Raw genomic sequence first — 22,702 nt, forward strand, 5'->3', positions numbered from 1 at the left:
CGGTGGGTGGCATTCAGTTTGGAGGCTCAGTTTTCCTGGTGCGTGCACTCATGCTCCCAGGGTTGGAAAACAGCTACAAAATGAGTGATGGGCACACATCTGATTTCTAGCTATACTGCAAATTAAGCAGCGTTAAGACTAACAGTCATCATTCAATTAAAGTGCAGGCACAAGTTTTGGTAACGCAAAGCCCGATGGCAAAGGAGGCCAGTTCTTCAGGCCCTTTTATAAAGGTATTAAGAAATGGTACAAGTACAAGAGGATCTCCATGACAATAATCTGAGGGAGTGATTAGAGCACAGAGAGAAAGTGGAATTTTTCCAAGCATACATTTTTACTAATCTTTCTGCAGAAAGAAATAAAACCTCCCACACATATTAGAAAGCCTACTACTGCATATTTCTCTCTCTCCCATTCTCTTGAGCCAAATCTCTTCTACCTGAAATCTTAAAGCCACCATAATTTAAAAGTATTTTTTAAAATACTTACCCCTTCAACATAATTTCTAGTCTGTGAGCTCCATAAATCCAATGTAGTTTAAATTCCTATATATTTTAGGGATTATTTATTCTAATCATGAAATCATGCAAAATATTTTATTATGCATATATGCAAACATACACTGAATAAACAGGAAAGAAAAAACACAACTCCAAATGTGATAACATTTCAAATGACTGCAGAGATGATTAATTGGGTTGGTGTACTAAATCATATGTAAGGATGACCAGGGGCAAACTCAGAAACTTCAAAACAGATTTTTAAATCAAATGGTGGGGTTTAGAGAAAATTAAAAATGGATTGGATGGAGAATTCCTGCAGAAAATCCAGTCAAGTCATTTCACTTTATTTTCACCTCTTTAGAGTTCACCCACCTCAGTGAGCTGTATAAATACTCCTTCTTATTTTACACAGTGACAAAATAAAGTGCACAACTTCCTCCTTGATCACTGCAGAAAAATGTACCATATCCTTCTAGACAAATCAACATGTATTAGGCTAATACATGTGACATTATATTTCCATTAGAAAGGAAAATCATACATCTTTTTACTCTCTGGAAAGTATTTAGCACAATTCTAAAGCTATGTAGTGGAATGAATACAGCGATACAAATAACAGTAAGGCAGCCTACCAGGAAAGCTGTAAGAAGCACTAGTGCCCAAAAAGAATGTGGAAGGTGCCAGTGACAGTGAAAACGGAAGAAGCTTTTGATTTCAATTTTGTGCCTGGTTCAGACCGGGAAAGTTCCCACGTATAAAACCAACAGTCACTCTTTGTGTCCTGGCTTTCCCGCATCAGCTCTGCATCACAGAAACAGCCGACTATGAACATTTCCCAGCTCACTAACATTTGTCCCAGCCATTCAGCAGTTTCTGCCAGGATCCTCTCCCTCTTTACACCCTGTGAATTAATTCTGCTTGCAGCAGCACTAACACAGGTTGCCATAGGTTTTTTTCCCTCTCCCCAATGTGAGTTATTCGTCACAGTTTAAGAACAGTAAATGGTACAGAGTTCACTTGCCTTTCTAGACACAAGGACCTTTCTTCTGTACACATGGCAAAATTGTGCAGAGCCACTCAGTCCTTTCCCTCTCAGCTTTGCCTTCCCAGAACACATTCCAGGAGAACATGTGGCTCCATACCACAAAGAGATAAAACAGACCTTTCATCACTGTATATTTCTACAATCTGGCTCAGACCCCTGACTGAAGTCAACAAATGACTTGCATCACTTGAGGACCCAGCCACTTCAGTGAGATTACTGAGTGACTTCAGTAAACGTAAAATCTGTGCTGCGCTTCAGGGCCGAGTGAGCCAGCTGGGCTCCACAGCTAGCACAGGCTGCACCATCTCTATCGGGTTCACTCTGTCACTACCTCTCTCTCCCCACCTTCAGAGCCCAGCTCCTGCTCCCCTCTGGCCACAAGCTTCTGTTCAGCTGCACCACTGGTGCATGCTTTTAAGTCAGGGGATATATTCACATTCAACAGCTCCTCTCCCCTCATTTCACAGCACAGATGCTAAATATACTACTTCTGAAAGAACACCCTCTCTTTGCTGACCCCCTAGTACAGCTACTGCAGTCATTCTGGCCTTACACCTTTTCCAAGGCATTGGCTTGCTTTCTCCCTGTGTCTCCATTCCCAGGTTAAATTCTACGTAGACAATCAGTATTGTTCAAACAAAGACTGACATCTGGTGACCTCCCTGAAGGATCTCAGGAAGGTCCCATGGTAGCTGGGATAAAGACGACTTCTTGCATCACTTAACAAAAGCCAGTCTGCTAGACTCAACTTTGCAAAGGATTGCAGTACAAAGTTTACTCTTTTTTGGCTAGGAAGGAGTAAGAGTATCTGTCTGTATACAGAAGTACCTTCAATAGCTACTGACACTTGAAGGGCTAAAAGAGAATCTAATCAGATCAACTCAATGTAGTAGTCCCCCACCCCCACCAAACATCAATAAAATTCTGACAGGGATTCCCCAAGCAGCCACAAGAAGGGGGAGGCAGAAGAAAAGCTCACACACCTCAGATCATCTAGTGAGAGTTTTGAGTGGTCTGTTTCCTCTTATCAGTTATCACCTCTGCTAATTTACCAACCTTGAAAGCAACCTACCGTGCGTTGCCATTTTAAAAGTATAATATTTTGCAACAAGAATAGGAATCAGTCAAAACCTGCAAAAACACTTGAACTTGTCAGCTGCCACAGGACCAGGAAAGGGATTATGCTATTGGACAACTGTCACAGATGGAGGCCCAAGTCTTCAGCAGTAAGTTGGGATTAGCTTTTAGATGCCAGAAAGACAATTTGAAAACTGCTTTTAAGAATATGCATATGAAAAGCCAAACATGGACATTAAGAGATGGAGCCACGTCAGATTGCTAATCATAATAAAGAAAACAAAAGATCACCACCTGAAAGTGAGAGTACATTCCACATTCCTCTAGTGCTGCACTGGAGGAAGTCTTTCAGAAAATTAAAAAATTAATTTCTGTATGTGGACTGACTCAGTATCAAATAAGCAAAAGGAATTCATATCTGTCTATAGTTTTATGATGTTATGTAGCTACATTAATTTTGGCAGAAGAGGTAATTTAAATCCTTTGGGAAACATTATCCTTTTGATACGAGCGCATAACTCAGATTAATAGGATTTGCATATGTATAAGAGTAGGGAGAATAACCCTGAGTTTGGAAAACAGCTTTGTATTTTAATCAGTTTGGGAATACCAGCAAAAAAAACATACCAGGGACAACTAATTGAACAGCATTTGTTAACTCATGCTAGGTAATAATTGTGAGTTAGATGATCCATATTGAGAAATAAACATAATAAACAAGTATGTTTTGGAAAATCAAACAAAGCAGAACTGTTAATATAATTGAAAGAGAAGGGCAAGCAGAAGCTGCACTTTAATCACTTACAAATTGTGGCGGTTTTTTTACAATCCAGACCGAATCTGTGCTATATCCAAATTGTATAATTGACTTTGTGTATGAAATCTCTCAGTTGTTCAACAATACAGATAACACCAGTAACAGTATAATTATAACTTACAGCTGAAGTAGATAAAAACCTGCTAGTTCTTAACTAGTGGTTGTAATTAAGAGTGGAGAAAAGCAGTATTCACTGCATCTGCTTATGTTTCATTAATAAAAGTGGATTTTTAGTTCCAATACTGCAAAGTAGCTGCATGCTGCATCCCAGTCCCGACCGTGTCCTGACAGAAGACAATGACTGGGTAAAGCAGCTTGACTCACAGCAGCTGTAAGAAAAAGAGCTCTGTAAGCAGTGGCTGAGCAGCAGCTGTAGATATGGAACGCATTAAATGGAAAGCAAGCAATAAGCACACAAGGAAGAGGTTATTTCCTGCGCCCCAAGCATCTCTTTAGTTTTGACTGCATCAGTGGGTTGAGGAAACAGCATTGCTTCCTTCCTACCACATTCCCCCTGCACAGGCAAAGAAATACACACATCCTTGTGTGTGCAAGCCCACGGACAGCGAGGGAGAACAAGGCGGGACACGCCGCTCCGAACCCCGGAGGAGCGGGCAGAAAGTGGGGCGCCCCGGCCGGCGCTTCAGCACCACGGGCTGTGGACAGCGCCCGCGGGCTCCCGGGGCGGGGCGGGGCCGGGGCGGGGCGGGGGCGGGGCCGGGGCACCGCCCCAGCGCACCGGGAGCCGCCCGGCACCCGCCGCGGCACCACAGTAAGTTTAGAAACCAGGTAAGTTTAGAAACAGGGTTGGGGTTTCCAATATACCCCCCCAAAATAAATTCAAGGGTACTGCACCTCATAAACAACAAGTTTCAAAAGCAAACCCTGCGCCACGCAGCTTTATCAAGTACGAGCACAAGTGGTGGAGCAAATTTCCTACGGGCTGCTTCCTTGGAACAGACTTCTCAAACCCAAGCTGCTTGGTTTGTGCTTTCAGAGGAAACAGAAGAGTAAAACCAACAGCTCAGAAATGAAGTGGGTACCGGTGGCATGTTTCAGTTGCTTTCTGCCTCATTCACTCAATGCTAGTTGCTAAGCAATTTTGGAGTTTTTTTATAAAGCACAAAACCACTCACTGCCAGATGGATTAATGAAAACACACACTTACGCTACTTACAACATTCTTCATTTCTATTTCTTGATACACCAGTACTGTTTCTTTCAATAGTTTCTTTTAAGAGTTCCATTCCCAGGTTTGAAAGTAAAGACAGAAATCAAAGAGAGCAGGGGAGAGGGGAGGAACAGAAAGAAGTTAAGTGTAATTACGAAATTTTTCAGTGGATTGCAGGAAAGAGGTACCTAGAGACTGACACATCCTCTGGGACTTGCAGCAAAGGCAGCACGTCTAGCTCAGCACAGAGATGTGAGGCACCAGGTGACCTGAAGGTGTCTTGCGCTTAACGGGTTTATCTATTTATAACTACATGACATAACATTACCTGTGACAGCACAAGTCAACACAGGGTTATTTCAGCAGTCAAATAACCATACACAGCCTCTTTTTATTTACACCTTACACACAGTGATGCTCTTTCCATTTTCGTTCCCAGTTCCGCAGAGCTGAAACCTGGCATCTGGCACTGTCTTCCAGCCTGTGCCTTGAAATGCCACCCAACTTACCTATGGCTTGCTAATTTTTAAGAAATCGTGATCAGAAAGAAATAATGACCTGTTGTACAATATAACCAATCGTTTTGTCAATGGTAAAATCAAACTGCATATCAGCCATTACTGAGGGTGTAATTACAGTTGGGATAATGGGAAGGGGAGGGGAATCCGTTCCATCCCCAAACAGAGGAGATAATGCATCTCTGCCATCTCCAACTTTCTGCCAGCTGAAAGGGGGAAGGAGGGATGGGGGAAACTACAGCATGGCAAGCAGCAACTCTGAGGCAGCTCTTTTCCCTTTACAGCTGGCAGGGAGTTCATGGGCTCAGCGTCAAAGGCTATTACACAGTTGGGTCATCTTGTGCGCTGCTGCTGGGACATGAGGGAGGCTGCAGTAGAGCTTCCTGGCTACAGATCCTTGCTCACAACCCCTCTACTGACAGAGGAAGTCTGGTTTGGTGTCGAGAATCAACAGAAAGAACTTTCTCTTCCTTTGTTTTTGACAGCAAGTAACCTCTGGTGTAGTTTACTGTTGACAGAGCCCATAAGGAAATAAAAGGTCAGGGAAGGAGGGAAAACCACAGGCCTAGTAGGAAAGAAACAGGAGTCACCATGTGCAGGATGAACTGAAGGGGACAGCTGAAATCTCAAGGGAGCCATGAGGAAGAGGGAGCAGAGGAGAAGGGGGATGGAAAGGTCAGGTAGAGACTTGCAGGAGGTTCATCCCAATAACGGGCAGGAGGACGTGAATGTGGGGGGCTGGACGTGTGTTGCTAGAAAGCATCAGGCTGTACACCCATCGAGAGTGACAAAAAGCAACAGTAGGACAAGGGGGGGCCCCCACGAGACTGAGAAAAAGTGGAAAACGCAGGTGCAAGTTTCCTTGCACTTTTGAGGCACAAGCCCATCAGGGGATGAAAGCAAAGAGCGACACGTGGAGGGACCTGCAAAACGCCAAGGGCAGCATCTCCAGGAGGGATGCCAGAGTCTCCAGGAGGGATGCCAGAAGAGCCTGGCAAGGAGGGACAGCCCTGAAGTCTTGTGGGGCAGAGGTATCACCCTCTGCGGGGTGAGAAGACCCCGAGCCGGGAGAGGGAAGGCTGTGAGGGGCCGAACGGAGAAGGGAAGCTGGCACCGGGCGAGAGGCGCGGGGTGAGGGGAGCCGGTCGGCGGGCCAGGGCCCGGAGGAGGCCGGGGAGGTGCGAAGAAGCGGGCGCCAGGCCCGGGGCGGGCGGCAGCGCCCGGTGAGCCCGGCGGCGCTGGCGGGGGAGGAGGAGGCCGCGGCGCCGTGGGCGGCCCCTTCCCTCCCGGCTTCCCCCCGCCGCCGGTTCACGAGTGGCCGTGGGCGAGGCGGGCCGCTCCCCCCGCGCTGTGCCGCGCCGGCTCTCACCTGTCCCGAGGTTGAAGGAGATGCGGGCCTCGGCGAGGTAGGGGGTGTCGCTCTTGGAGCGGACGCGGCGGATGGGTCTGCGGTCGATGTCCTCCTCGGAAGATGCCGCCATTAATGTGGGCACGGTGAGCAGCGTGGCCCGGCGAGCTGGCGAGGGCGAGCAGCGGCGTGGCGTGGGATGGCGCGGCGGGGCGACCGGGCGAGGAGGGGGCGGCCGGACGGGCAGGGAGGGAGGGAGGGAGAGAGACGCGGGGAGGGGGAGGGGAGGACGGGGAAGGAGAGAGGGAAAGGGAGAAAGGAGCGGAGGGAGGGAAGGAGGGAGAGAGACAGGGAAAACCCGTCAAGGATCTGCGGACGGGAGCGGCCGCGGCGGCCCTGCCCGCTGCCCCTGCTCGCCGGCCCAGTCCCGCCCGCGGCCGCTCGCCTCAGGGCGGTGACCTTCGCTCCTGGTGGGGACGGAGCCGTGACACCCCCTCGGCCCGGCCTGCCCCCCGGCCCAGGGTCCCGGTTTCCCGCCCCCGGCCCGGGGGCCCGGCTGAGGTGCTGCCCTTCGCCCCCACCCCCAGCAACTGGGCCTGGCAGAGGTGCTGGGCCCTGCCATGGGCCCAGCTGCCGGCCCGCTGCAGGCCTGGAACCTCCCGCCCCGGTCTGGGGCTCTCTGAACCGCTGTCTTCTAGCCTGAGGGTTCCAAAACTCAAAGCATGGCTGGATTGAGACTTAGTGGGATGCCTGAAAGGCTCAGCTCTTCAACTCCTTCTCCTCATCCCTTGGGCAAACCCATTGCGTAAACCAGCATGGTGCAGCAGGCCAAGGGCTTTGAAGGGCCAAGGGCTTTAAAGTGCCAAGGGGACTGAGGAGCCCACACACAGTGTTAAAAACTGACCATCACCTAAAGCTTGAGACTCGTTATTCATAGGTCACTTTGACAGGCCTTTGAAAAAAATGTGACCATGGACGAAAATCAGTGACACCATTCTCCAGCTGGAAACTGGGGAGGACGTTTTCCTGCTTGTCCCCTATTATGTCTTCTCTATTTAATAATCAGCTGATTACATAGATGTTTTTTCTTGCCATGTGGCTGTAGGCTGCTTGTCACATTAGGGCACCAGTTTCAGTTGGGACTTCTAGATGATAGTTTATTATAAATAATGAATTAATTAAAAAAAATTATCTGGGTAGCAGAACAGTACTACATAAAGCAAGAGTGAAACAGTTAAAATGCGTGCCAATTAGTGCACTAGTTCATCCCATTTAGTTTAGGTTTTTCAAAGAAAACCCAGTCTGCTTAAAGTCACTAAGTTGTCAGTACTTCCAAAATTTTTTGTTTTGGTCAACCTCAGTAAGAAAAAGGACCAGAGAATACCAGGGCTTGGTAACTCTGCAGGCCACGATAGTAACATTAGCTGAGCTGAACTTTGGAGGATAGCTCTCTTGCTATCATTCCTGCAGAATTAAGTTTTCTGTTACACTTCTGCCAATTAAACCTAGAGAGGTTTTAGGGCGTGCTGGTTGGTTTTTTGCGTGATTGTAATACTGGGTTTAGCTGAAGTCTACTGTTAGCTCCAATCCCTTCATAAGTATTCACAAGAACTTTAATGTTTCTGGATGACTGGAGTGGATAAGACATAAGTGTATCTTGTTTGCAAAGCCGTTCTCTTTTGCTCTGATCTCACTGGCTAACCCTAGCTAAAATGGGAAAATCTTTAGTTAGTACTTGCATGAGAATTTTGAAAAGGATCCCAGTTCATACATATGCTGTTGCTTGTAGTTAAACAGCCGTGACATCCTTGGATGTCTGGTGAACCACCACACTACTGGTGAACAAGGAGGTACCATCTGATCAATCTGCATCTTGAAAAAATTCTTTAATTAACATTATACGCTGTTTGGGGAAGGGGTGGTCTTACCATTATCAAGGTTGAAGCAGATCCTAGCTTCTTCCAAGTAAGGGGTGTCACTCTTAGACCGGAGTCTTCTGATGGGTCTCCGGTCTATGTCATCCTCAGAAGATGCTGTCATCAGCGTGGGCACGGTGAGAAGAGTTGCCCGACGAGCTGGTAAGAAAGAACGAATGAAGAGAATAGCAGGAGAAAGGAGAAATGGAAAGGGGGAGGAAGAGGGAGAAAAAGGAAAAAAAGAGAAGAAAATAGTAAGAAAATAACTCAATGGAAAAAAGGATCTGTATTAGGTAGTAGAAGGGCTGTTTGCTCTAAGATCCCTGTCTCACATGCCACAGGATTTAAGAGCTGCACTGAATGATGCCAAGAAGAGAAAATAGTGCTGCACTGTGCCCCAAAGATGCAAGTTATAGCTCCATTCCTGCCACAGATTACTTGCTTGAAGTTCTTAGTTTTGACACTTAAACCACTCTTTTCACAACTTCTCAATACCTGCAGTCTCTCCTTTTCTGAGTACTGTTTTGGAGACTGTGATACCTGTGTAATTGAAGTATTTAGGCGTTAGCTTAGTTTCAGAAATAAGTGGAAGCTGTGCTTGGTACACATGAAGTGATATCTGCAGCAACTATCTCAAAACTCCATTTTTTGGCATCTTAATTTGGGCACTCAAGAGCTTTTTTTCCTCTTGATCAGTTTATGTCTTAGTTTCTTATTGTGAAACAGGGAGAATCATAATTTTATTTCAGTAGGGATTTTGTGAAGATATAAATTCATTAATAATAGTGAAGTATTTGTATACTTTAGTGAAGCCCATGAGGAAATTAAGATTTATATCTTTTAAACAGGTTTTAAATGGCCTGGGGCTGTGCCTTCAAGGAGGAGAAAGCAAAATATTTAATACTGGCTCATTAAGTGAGCACTGCCCACTCCAATCACTGATGAAGCAAATGGTAGGATAGTAAAAAATTACTGTGTCATCATGCAATTAGAAAACGTACTATAATATATATGTATATGGAGACTGAATTAGTGTTGCAGAGGCAACCTTCATTCTAGCATTGCCTAAGTATTTAGCACTTGACCTTGCAGCCTTGATAATGTCCCTTTAATGTAGGTGTTTTTCATGTGAAATGTAATTATGAGTAGCTGTTGAATGCTTTGAGTGCTGAGCCTATAAATTACAAATCAAAACAGAAAAGCCTCTATAAATATATTCGTCTCCGTTCTCTCTCTGAGTAGATAAAGATTATCACAAATGCTAGATGGGATCTGGCTGATCGCTGAAAGCGTGAGCACCATCCACAAGTACCTGCTCATTGAGTTTCTTTCCCCTCCACCTCACATATCGCTGGAAAGAGAATTTCAGCTTGAAAGCCCATCCTTACCCTTAGTGTGGGACTATTAACTTCCATGTGAGACCCTGTTAAGAGCCTAGGAGCCTAACTCCTGGATGTTTCTTGCTGTCTGGGCATTATCTATCATAACAGTCTTTACCTTAGGGCTTTTGTAAGGCACCACACTTCAAATAACTAATAATGGACTATATTTTCCTGCTGGGACTGGGGAGCATGACTGATAGTAACTGAGAGCACATTCAGCAGCCTGATAACTGTGATTCTTTCTTTTAAAAGTTTTTTAGAGTTCTAAATAATACCTGTCAATCAGAAGCTTTCAGATGCCTAAAACCTGACTTAGGTGTTAGGTATTATAGCATATAATTAGTATGAGTTAAGAAAAGCTGTCATGCTCTTTCAATTTGCAGCATTATGTAGTTTACTAAACAAGCAAATCTGTGCTGCTAGAGGTAGTGGTTATTTCTGGTCTAACTTGTTTTCTGCTTTTAAATAGCTTTCTTTCAAGTTTTTTTTTCTCATTTCTAACCTATCATTTGAATTTGAAGTAAAAGCAAAGGGCAAGAGTTGAAATTTATTTAATGGGGTCAGCTATTTAGATTAAGCTAAAGTAAACACTGTGACTAGACTGTAAACTATTACTCCTTTGTAACAAGGATGTATACAGTAATGAAGATAAAAGAGAATGGAAAATTTCTGCCACAGAGAATTTTGTGTACTGCATCATCAAATTTACACTTAAGGAAGATTTATCTCTATATGAAGTCAGCATTGTAAAAATCATCTCATGAAACAACTGTGTAAAAGACTTGTCTTTTAAAACTGGGATGATCTAGCTGTAGTTAAAGTCAGTGAAAGGGCACTTGTGCATTTCAGGGCTGCCTCAATCACAGCACAGGAATCTATTTGAAAAAAAATCCACCACCAAATTGCATATACATCTATGGTAAACAGAGAATAAGAGTAGGCTTTTCTATATAATTGTTTATAAATAATTTTTACCTTTTAGGTCAAAATATTGGGATCTGGCTTGTATTCATTTGACGAGGGGTAGGTGGTGGCTGGAGCACGTTTCCTGGAGTAATCATTTTATATTACTTTGATAGCCATGCTTCTCTCCCCTTTGTGTATGTTACTAAAAGGAGTTTTCAAGAATGACTGGCAATTTTAAGTAAACATTGGAAAACATTTCAGAGGTAGCCAATAAATATTAAACCATTTTGCAATAAAAACCTAAGATCAACTCTTATGCAGACACAGAACTGGAAAGTGTAGCTGATCACTGATCACTGTAGCTGATCATTCTGATATCCATTGATGTTGAATATTTATATGTGCCATGAATATACTGTACATACTTTTCCTAACTGTAATTCGTAGCAGTTTATTACGAGAATGATCTTTTAGCAAAGCTGTCAGCATTTGCCCCATGTCATTTGGGCCTATCACAGATAATCCAAATCTCTAGCTTCAGATGCTCTCCACAAACAAGCTCAGTCTCTAGGACACATTTTTAGGAGATGTTTTTTTCAGGAAAATTAGAAAGTGTCCTCTTGAAGGTCTTGGACTAAAGGAATGACAGTACGATACACATTGAGGGGCCCACTTATGCTGCAAATGGATTTGATAGCAGTGCCCAAAACCTCATTTTAAGCAGCCACTCTAACAGCACACAGAAGGCAAATTGGTCCTGTTAGTTAAGTTCTTTCATTCTGTTTGCGTTGTTCCTCATAGGGCTACACCACGATCGGCACATTGCGGCAACATCTTGTCTGGTATTTGTTAGAAAGGGAAAAGATTGCTCATGGAGGAAAAATACCTTGAAAATAGAAATGCTGTAATGTATGTAATGACACCTTAGAATTGATTATATATAATGTCACATTTGTTGTCTCAAAATATTGTATGTTACTGAAGTACGACACAAGTATGTGTTCAGGAGAAGGGAATGGGAAATACGTAAATTATTATGTTGCCTGTTCAGAGGCATTTTGAACATATCATTTCAATATATTTAGTTACATCTACAAGTGGTTCAATTTTTGAATGCTGTCTGAAATTACTGAAAACATGGGGGATGGTTTGCAAAGAATTTTTGACGGCTTCAATTTTTTCTATTAAAACACATTTCCACATATTTTAATAAAAATATTAGTGCTAATTTTTGTTTGCCAAGAACTAGCTTTATCTTTTGAGGAGTTATAATATTGGGTTTTTTAAGACTTGCGTTTCTTAGAAAAATTTTGGACATTTTTAATCAGAAAACTTTAGAGGTGAAAAGCCATTCTCCTAAAAATCAGTCAAAGGAAATCTGAAATATTCCTCTAGATTCTTCCACTGACTTTTATCAATCAACTTTTATTCAGATATTTTTAGGGTATTTCATTGGTGACACAAATACCCTGGTAATTTTTGGCTCAATAGGATCTTTGTCTAGAAGCCCTAATTTGCATAGCAGATTCTTACCTCAAAATAGGAAAAACTCTTGAGACCTGATTATTGTAATCTTACGAGTACAAGCAAAGTGCTACAGGGTTTCTGCTGGAGATGTCTAGACCTGGATGCATTGGAAAGGGTACGTTTCTGATGCATATGATCAAAAGCAACTTCAAATGACATGGAAATAGCTATAAAGGAGCACTGGCTTACATCAGAAATCTTTAAGACTTTTTTGAGGAAAACCTAATTTCTCAGGGCAAATTTTGAAAAACTTTGTAGAATACCTATGAAAATATTTTAATTGCAGTGCTGCTGTTGTTGATTGAGTAGGATTCTTCCTTGCTACTTTTTTTTTTTTTTTCATTAGAGAAGCATATAAGCTTCTTATTCAGTTCTTCTCCTTCATACTTCTGTGGAAAGGGCTCACCATGGTGTAACGTGTAGATAATGCACACAGAAGTGTATTTTTGGCTAAATGTAAGTTTTAAAAACATTTGTTCAGGTACATTTTGATGGATCTAGACATTATATTCCACCTGTGCTAAAAAAAAAAATTACTAGATTGTGAATATTCTTCTTTAAAGACAGACCAAGCAATGGGTCCAAATGGCTGTTTACCAGGAAAAGAATCTTTTAGTCTGATTAAATGCCACTTCACTTTTGTCTTGTTTTAAATGCAACTGATAAAGAACAACATTTGAAGGATTAGAGATGGGAAATGGAGTATGACTGGCGAGAGAGAAAGAGAATAGAATATGTATGCAACCGCTGGGAGGACATGATTTGTCATTTATGAAGAATGATTTATAGGCTTGTGTCTCCTGCATAAACACAGAAGCAGGTGCATATGAATTAATCCGTGTGTCTAAAGCAAAGCTGTTGGAATCTTTGACGCTGGTTTGATGGACATCAGCAATCTGAAAGAAAGTACCTAGATACACAGTATTCAAACACAGGTGGGAGGGTTGTGAACAATAGTACACGTGCAAAAGGATATCCACTTTTACACGCATGCTGGTTATGCTGGTTTCTGATATTTGGGTAAACATATGCAAATATGCCTAACTAGCATTTTTTGTAAATTTTAGAGGAAACATGCTTGTTCCTCTGTCATTGTGTCCAAAAGGCATAGGCTTCAGAAAACAGACTACTCTAAATAAATAAATAAACAATCAACTAAATTATTATGAAATAGGGGCAAGTAGAGGCTTGGTTATTTTAAAATAATTTTAATAGAAAAAAAATAGATTTAGTTTTCAGAATCAAATTTTTTCAAGTGTGATCCATGCATAGATTTTCTGAAGTTTTCTGTGTTTAGGGGTATAGATAGCTGGATCTCAAACATCTTAGTTTTATTCAGCTATGCTGCTGAGAATTAGAAGATCGTTATTTCTTCTGACTTTAATTTGGCTGACTGGATATTGAAATAAATGAACAAAAAGTAGCTGAAGTACAGTTACTACAACTCATTGTGAACTATTTTTATACAGTTGGTGAAGCTAGGCTACCTGACTCTGCAAGCCAGAGTGTCCGATCATGGCACGTTCCTAAATTCTCAATAATGGGGATATGCCAGAATAGGAGGTGGGAAAGGAAAAAAGAAGTTTGAAAAGGTTGATGTTGATTAGTTACTTCCTGGGATTTAAAGGGAGGCAAATTACATCAGGAGTGCATGTTTGCTGTTACTGATTTTTCTATTACTAATGTTATTAGTCTAAGAACTAGTGACATCACATGAAAAAAAAAAAGACCTGCAAAATAACGTAACTTTGAAATGATGGTAATCTATAGGATAGACTAATCATAAAATTTTGGTGGATGGAGTGTCCTAATATTACTTTACACAAGGAACATCTGCAGTGAAATCATTCTGGGTTACGGCCTGGGGATTCTGCAGCAATACACTTTTGTAAAACACTGGACATAATTTAATAGGCAAAAGCAGAGGGGAAGTAGCACTGAGTAGTCAGCAGTGCTTAAAGTCAAACATCTAGAATGAGTCAGCACTGTATGAATTAAAATAAATGAGCAAAAGTGAAGCACAGTGAAATAAATATATTGTGGAGACAGAGTGCAAGGGGAAAATATGGAAGTAAAACTATACTTGGGAGCATTTTATTAAACCTGGGAAACTGATCAAGAAGGAAGGATTTCCTGAAATCTTTTGAGCAATCATCCCCTATGTGTCTATACAATCTTGTGCCTCTGTTATCCCTTGGCCTTATGTACTGTATTTTTATTTCCATATTTTTCCTACTTTGCATTTTTTATTCACTCCTTACATTCATCAAGTAGATTGCAGGAATGCTGCAATCAGTAAAACCATACCTAATGTAAGTGGATCTGTAAATTATTTATAGATACAAAAGACAGTTTAAGATAAGCCTTCAAGAGAGTTTTGTTCGGTTAGTTAAATATGCACAGTGTCTTCTGCCAAATGGACTGGCAAGCAGCTTCAAGGTACGCAGGAGCATCTTGGAAGTACTCAATTAATGCAGTTCATTTTAAGCTTCGTGCCCCCTGCTGGTGCAAAGGAGATAAGACTGGAAAAGCGGAGACACAGGTCTCCAGGAAATGAGAAACGATTTTATCTTCGAGTCAGAAGTTGCCTGAGAGCAGAGCCTGGACTCACAGCAGGGACTGGAGGGTCCGACTGTGCATCCTGACCGCACGATGTCCAGCCTGTCCTGTCAGGTTGTGGTGTGGGGTTGCTAGAGGCACCAAGAATGGGGGTGACTCTTAGGATCCCTTCCATTGGACTCATGGCTGCAGAAAGGTGCTACGTGCAGTCTGTGATGGACAACTGTCCTTCTACGACAGTACCTAAAGCCTTCATTTATAATGTACTGGGCAGAAGTCAGTCTTCTCTCAGAGTTCATCTATCCCATTGTATACAATGTGTTCCTCATTTCTTAATCCCGAACAAGCCTAGGTGATAGCAACGGCCAGGGCTCTGCGTGCACTCCCTGCAGACAGTTTAGTCGGCTATGCAAGGCAGGCTCTCTGACATGGCACAGGTGTTGGAGAGAGTGGCTTGAGAAGCCCTGACCAGCTTTGGAGCTGTTTGAGACAGCGGCAAGAAGCTGCTCAACAGCTGCTCCCTCCCTCGATTCGGGAGCTATATTTACACTGAGGCCGTTGCCCACTTGCTGAGCGAGGCTGCGGCTGTGCCTTTGGCTGGCTGCATTCCTCCCTGATCCACATCCAGACAGCTGAATGATGTCCTGCTTGGCCTCGTATCTGCCTCATCACCATGATCTTGTTTGATGATCTGGACTCTTGGCTGAAGCTGGTGACCGTCACTGGACCTGCCCTGCTCATGTGCTGAAATGCTTTACCTCTTGTAGGTGAGGCCATTGCCTCTGCCCATCTTGCTGCTTCTTGGGTCACTTTCCCTTATGGAGCAGCCTGCTTCTGCTGCTCCTCAGCACCAGCCTGCTCAGCTCTGACAAATACAAGGTCTTTCTTTGCGTGCCCCAAAGCATAAATTCTTTCAAGTAGAACTTGAAGATCAAAGCTGATGTCTCTCCAAAGCAGGCTACAGCTGAGACAAGATCTGCACATTTACAGCTCTGGATTACAACTTGACCTGTTTTGGGGAAGTTACTGGCTTTCCAAGAATTAGGTCCTATCTTGCCTGTCAACACGCTATTCCTCTATGCACAGGCATATTTCACCCAAGTTAGCGGTCTAGGCTTTTGTAATCAGTAGTGAGAATGAGGCATGATTTATAGTATTCCAAGGGAGGTCTCTGAGATTAGAGGAACTCTGCTCTTAAAATAACTATTTCTCTCCACTGATACATGCCAGGCTAGTTAGAAGTCTTAGGTGGAAACATCTTCACTGAGGACACTAAGGGAAAGTGAGCTGAATCCTGTTCAAGGCCCCATTATATACTTTCAGCCCTCATGGCCGAAAGCCATGGTAGATTTGTATTTAGAAAACATTCACATCCGAGAATGACTAGTATCTTTGACACACTTCAAATGGAAAAGTTTTGGTTTTTTTTGAAAATTAAAGTTCAGCTCCATGCTTAGATTCCAGAATCAGACTTTCTTAGGGCAAGGGGCTAAATGCAGTGGATCACAGTCCCTTCTTTCCTGCTTCTGATTTGCAGATGCGTCACCAGGCATTACGCACTTGGCAAGGACACCTCCCATCTCCTAGAGCCCAACATACGGACACAGAAGAGACAGTCAGGGAGGTTGCGGAGCTTAGGATATTTCTGGCTGGTATCTGAAGACCACAGCCAGCTGGCTTCATTTACCAAGTTTTCTAAATCTAGATAATTCTACTGCCAGATCCAGCTTTTGTGACTTTTCCATCCCTCCTACTTCACTTTGCTTGGAGGGAACAGGGAACAGCTGTTTGAAGAGCTTATGCAGCCCAAATGGCCAAACATCCTCTGTTCCGCACTCAGCCCACAGGAGTGAGGTGATGGCTGCTTCTGCAGGAGAGGATGGGAGAGGAGGGAGCTGATAAGGTAACACCTCTCTCCTCCTACCCTGCAGCAGCAGCAACGGCAGTTCTGCAGCTTTCTGCAGGGGTAGGGATGAGGTGTGGGTGTTAGTGCAGGCAGCAAGGGATAGAGAACTGAGTAGTCGCTGGGGGCCAAAATGCTGTTTCGATCTGTTTGCTGAGGTCAGAGCATCCTGCATTCAACTACACAAGACCTAAGGTCAGATGGGATTTGATATCATCTGCTAGTAATGCCATCATAGCCCTTAGAGTTCCTTCCCAACACTTTGCAGCCCTATTCCTTCCCTTCTCCACCCACGAGGAGTGGGTACAGATGAGAATGAGTGCTTTACAGCTGCCATTTGTAACATTGTCATATCATTAAGGTGAAAACATTGGAAAAGAGGGGTTTTTTTGCTTGATCTGGAGGATCAAAGGATTAAAAGGCAGAAATCTTCAAGTCTCACAGAAAGAGTAAGTGGGTCATAAACCCCCATTCTTCAGTCTGTAAAGACAGCGTTCTGTAATGCAATAACTAATAATATAACTAAAGTAATAATAATACATATAATGTGTTCTGATGTGGTTTCTAATTAAATGGCAGAATACTGTAGTCTTCTTTCACTCAAGTCTGTCATAATGCCGGTTTAATGCATATACACATGCTCTTCGATAGCATGATTAGCTAATAGCCTCACATTATATTAACATCAAATAGTTACTTGTGATCCCATTAGGTAGACCTGGTGACAGTGCTTTCTTGCAGACCTTTTATTCAACTCCAAACTAGCTACTTGAGCTATGCTGTTTATGGCAGATGGGTGTCTCACTTTCAGTATTTTCTTTTTTTTGTTTGTTTTTCAGAAAGTTATAGCTAACAGTTTAACTGTTTCTCAGAAGGCAGATAAGGAAAGAAATATGTTAATTTTGCCCATGTTTGGAGAAATCATGCCATTATTTCATATAGAAATGCCTGTTCTGCGGAAGACAGCCTTAAAATCTGGCAAAAGGTACAAGGATGACAGGAGTTATCAGAGCTGTACAGGCAGCATCAACGCACACTGGGGTAGGGTTGAGTTCCTTGTTGTGTACGGGCAGTAAGATAGCTCAGAGGAAGCGGATGATACCATCAAGAAGTTTGGGGCTAAGAATGGTTATCTGCTGCAGGAAACCTTGATGATGAAACTCTTCCAGAGGTTTATCATTTGGCCTACTGAAGCCATCTTTGTCCATCTCTGTCACCACAGAGATGCTCAGTGCTACCTCAGACAGTGAAAGCCTCTTGAAACTTCTCTGCACAGGCCACATTTCATCTCTCACATCTATTGCTAGTGGGGTTGTTCATCCATCCTTCCCTTCAAGCACCTTTCCTGTTGCCAGGTGGCCAGGTGTTGCAGCATATGAGAACGTGGAGCAGAAGCATTGTCACTTCTGTGCTCAGGGTGATTTCCCTGGTGGCACCATTTTGTTGGAAAGTAACTGACCTCAAATACAGAGAGTTGAAGAGAGGAGAGAGTACTAGAGTAGAGGATAGAGGTCTCACAAACACGTGAGGTAGGAGATGGGAAGGACAGGAGCTGGGAAAAATGCAGTAAAAGGAGCAAAGAGAAAGGTGAAAAGTTGAAGAGGACAGAGCATAAGTGCAGCATGGCTGTTCTATCAATGTACTGTTTCCAGTTGTGGAGGTAACCAGGGTTTGGGAGCCTGTGTAGTATGCTGTGGAAGCATGTCAGTGGTGTTTTTCATAAAATGTTCACAAGCAGAGGGACAAAAAACCCTCCAAGTCTCTGTGCTGGTTCCTACATGTTTTGGCCAAGGGAGAGAAGCCCACATGACAGATCTAAAGGTCAACCCCCCTGCTGATGACTTGTGTATCAAGGGATACATTTCTACATGAGGGGTTTTTTTCCTCAGTTTGCATTTAAAAAAGCAAAATAATTGCATTAAAACAAAGAATAAACCAGGTGCTAAGGTTAAAATTTCAAAATCATGCGTCTAACTGATCAGTACAAGCATTTCTATGTGCGCGAACAATATAATTTCTCCAACTATGGGTAAGATACTGTTTTTTTCCCTCGCCTTCTTGGAAATACTTACAGTGAAGGTTGCCTGTGCAACCCTTGTTAGTCACCTGTGCACATACTGTAATGGACTTTCATTGCATGAATACGTATTGCTTCTTTGATAGTCCCCCTCTGTACCTTGCAGAGCACAGGGATGCTGCTGATAGATTGATCTAGCTTGTAAAGCAATAAGTTGTAAATTCCTTAATTTTAGTTTCTATGGAATAGAAAGGAGTTTGTTCTTGTAGGGATACAGAAGAACTTATTTTAATATTACTTCTTTAGCAATGCCCAGGTGTCCCTGAATGAGATGGAGAAAAAGCTAGCAAAATCAGTCATTGCCCTCAGCCAATTTTTCTCCCTGATTTTGAGGTGCTTAGCATTTCCTTCTATTGTTGAATGCAGAAGGCTGTGTCTTGACAAGGAAGGTTTTCTGTGACTTGTACGGATGAAAAATGTATCACAACAACTGGGGCAGCAGCTGGGCACCGCAGCACGTTAGGCAGCAGTACCTCAGCGGAGCCAAAGGTTGAAGGTGGTACTGACCCCCCTGGCCGTGTATCCTGGGATGGTGGCATCCCCCGGGTGGATTCGGTCTTGCTCTGGGAGGATGGCCTCCAGAGGGAAGGCAGAATTCCATTGACCGGACTCTGAATTTGATTAGCATCTGATTAAATTAATGGTGCAAAAAAGCTGGATTGCATTTTCAGAAAACAGGCAGTATGTAAAACCAAAAAAGGCTGATAGAGCTACTTGGTTCTTACAGTTTTCTTCAATTTAATATGGTGTTTAAAGTTAAGGAACACAAAAGCCCTTCTCTGAAATGGCAAGTTTTCTCCAAAAATAGAGCTGGTGAGAAAAATGTGAGCTGACTACCAAAAATATCATCTGTGTCATGAACAAGTCTCAATTGCGTTAAAGCAAAGAAGCTTGATTACTCTTTCCCTCTCTCACACTGCTGCTGCTCGGTGGGGGCCAGCATTTCACAGGGAAGGATGCAGACCAGTGAGAGCCTGCTGTTTGTGCCGGACTGCCTCAGGGCTTTCCCAAACCAGTTATTCCTGCAACACCAAATAACATCAGATTATGATCCCGATAGCATGGATAAGGAGGAGGAAGGGGAAGAACACCACAGGCTTACACTGCAAGCAGTGGGCCATTGCTGTCCCCTCTGACTTGTCCATTTGTGTTCTGCAACACCAGAGTCTGGATCTTGGCGTTCCTTTTGCTCCTGCTGTGCACCCAACAGCTCTCATAGTTTTTCTTATCCTCTGAGAGTGCACATCAACCTTATCTTTACTCTTCTTGTAATCCCTTTTACACCCCATTCATTTTGAAGGCCTTTCCCTGTGGCAGGTCAGTCACAAGGGCTGACCCTTCTCTGTCCCTGTACATCTTAACTGTACAATTAAAATAGTAATTTTCTGAGTCAGTACCAGAGTTCCTTACCTTGAGCTCCTTGACTGTAAAACAGTCTGTGAGCAGACTCGACATCCAAAAAGTAGTCCATTTTGAAGGAACTTTGTGTTTGTGTACAATACTCCGGTATGGATTATCAGTCAGATTCCTGGGAAAGATTACAGAGATGTCAGACTGAAAAAAAGCTGGTGAGTTTCTTTGTGGAAAGAATTGTGTAGGCAGCCACTGAAGTACTTCATTTGGCATATTAGGGTCAAAGCATTTTCAAATCACTATTCATAGAACTTCATAAGCATCCTTTTCTATTTTAGGATATTTGGTTTAAATCCTTGTCTAAAGACATAAAATAGAAGTCCTACTGCAGTATTAGCAAGATTCCTAGTACCTTCCTAGTCCAATCACCTTTATTCTAGCTGCAGTCTCCATTGCTTGCAACACGTACTTAGATTCACCTGCCTGATACACTCGCTCTTAAAAAGATTGGAAAAGCTTGGGGCAGGGACCTCCTTTAGCCAGATCCACAGCCAGCACCTCCAAGTAGGCACTGGTGTAAGAGACTACATTAAAGATAGCATTTGTGCTGCTTACGCCAGAACACTGCACTAGAAAGAAAAACACAATATTCTGGATATTTCATTCCACCTAGATGACCAGAAACCAACCTTCCCTCTCCCCTCTTACTGACCAGAAGTAGCAACAGAACATCCCGCCCTCAGTTTTAAAAAACATAAAAGCAATCATTAAGAAATAGTAGGCTATTCCTAGCACTTCTTCTTAGCTAAGGTTTATATTTTTGACATTCTTCCAAACCTCAGATCTGTCTAGACACTAGATTACAACTGTCCGAGATGTACACTGAATGAGGTTTGCCTCTGCTGGGCAGAGTTGTTCCCCGGATTATGCACATTATTGTGACCCTTCTCCAGCCTTCTTACTACCTTCTGCATTTTCTTCTACTCTGAACAATTCACATTAAAAAAAAAAAAACAGAATTTCCAGAAAACACACAATCCAGTTCTCTCCTCCGCACCTCAGTTACCTACGGCATATAATCATAAGCATGCAAAGCGCTCTGCACAACGCGTATTTTAAGACAGACAGACAAAAATACCTCAGGTCCTTTTCCATGCAAACCTAACAGAAAGGTCTGGGGCAGACTCTTGCTTCAAGCAATTCCTTTAATTACGATGTCAAAAATCAGGAAACCAGACTTCCAAAGCTTTCCCTTTTCCCTTCGATTCGGTTTTCCTCCATCAGCATGCAGTCCTTTCTAAAATTCAGAAGCCTATCCCGATGAGAAAACTTTTAAAATTCCAGAGCAATTCACTTTCCTGTAGCACTCCCAAACCAGAAATGATACTTACTGCAGAGTATCGAGAGCTGCCTGGCAGTGGTGTAAGCTCCAGTAGTTTCAACAAGGGTTTCTTTGATCTTACTAAATGTCCCCAGTGTAAGCAAACAATTTTGATTGTTTGATTGGAACTCTGATGAATAATGCATAACGTCAACTGGACTTCCTTTATCAGATAAAAATGGCCAGGAGATGTTGTTACTTAGCAACAGGAGGTGACACTACGATCATCTCCCCTACTCCCCCTCACCCTTCATACTGAAAAATTAAGCCCCTAGTTTGGATTTGATGAGAACTTTCCCAAGGAAAAAAAATCTACATCAAGTTTCTTTAAGAATTTGTTTTTCACTCTGATCTTCCTTGTAGTATCTCGTATTCAGAGATATTTTTAAGTGTTTCATAATGATTAACCGTAACATTTTTTTCTTGTCTAGTAATTTGCTTTCAGTAAGTAAAATATCTACTTTCTTCATCATTTACCACAGGAGTAATGAGATTGTTAAATATTTTGCTATGAATATAGTGCAAATAACATCTTGAAGAGATTAATTTCTTATCTGGTACTGCTTGTTGGACAAGGCAGGCAGAAAAAGCAACACACAAAATGTTCCAGTGATGCTATGAAATATGTAGATTATCCAGAAACCTTTCTTATTACAGACTTCCTAAAGTAATTCATTCATTCTTGAAGCAGCTTTAACATCTGATACAAGCATTCTCAAGGAATCATTGCGTTTCTGCTTAAGATACAGCCTTTTTACAAAATACACGATGTAGCTTTTTTCAGGAAATACACATTGATAAAAAGCCAAAGCACTGTGAAATATTTTTAAAATAAATAAATAAAATCAGATACAGGAGACAAGTACTTACCAGTGTTACTGACCTCTTTCCATCCTACTGCCATGGAATAAGACTAAGCAAATGCAACCCAGTCTGTGAGCCAGAATGAACAGCTTCTGATTTTCACTTCAACCTCGAAATCAAGAGTACTGAATAGAGAAAGGTGACGGATCTGCTGTTTTATATTATGATGAAATGAAAGCTCTTAGCACAGATCTGAGTAGAACTGCTTTTTTTTTTTTTTATACTACATTAGCCTGCTAATTTGAGGAAAGTGAAAGGCTTTGTTTTACTGTCTTTTATCTGTTCTCTTTGCTACCCCCACAATTTAATTTGCATTTAAAATTATTCTTATGTCTCCACTGCACTCCAAGGTATG

General features: G+C 42.6%; 1 protein-coding gene across 4 annotated transcripts in view; it reads right to left on the reverse strand.

Annotated features, from left to right (window-relative positions):
• The window catches only part of PHACTR1 (phosphatase and actin regulator 1), a 317,085-nt gene extending 294,629 nt beyond the window's left edge, over positions 1-22,456 (reverse strand). For 2 of the 4 annotated variants that reach the window (XM_086740218.1, XM_086740215.1), the window contains exons 1-4: positions 22,354-22,456; positions 20,160-20,277; positions 8,408-8,554; positions 6,501-6,647 (exon numbers count right to left, since the gene is read on the reverse strand). In XM_086740218.1, the coding sequence (XP_086596344.1) occupies positions 6,501-6,647; positions 8,408-8,554; positions 20,160-20,220 (355 nt within the window). In that variant the 5' untranslated portion in view covers positions 20,221-20,277; positions 22,354-22,456. Of the gene's footprint in view, positions 1-6,500; positions 6,648-8,407; positions 8,555-20,159; positions 20,278-21,240; positions 21,364-21,493; positions 21,607-22,353 lie in introns of those variants that run through there. The other 2 variants (XM_086740216.1, XM_086740217.1) reach the window with 2 other exon arrangements.
• Between the last annotated feature and the right edge of the window lie 246 nt (positions 22,457-22,702).

Source organism: Chlamydotis macqueenii, chromosome 2 (assembly GCF_036417535.1).
Source record: "Chlamydotis macqueenii isolate bChlMac1 chromosome 2, bChlMac1.mat, whole genome shotgun sequence".
NCBI lineage: Eukaryota > Metazoa > Chordata > Aves > Otidiformes > Otididae > Chlamydotis > Chlamydotis macqueenii.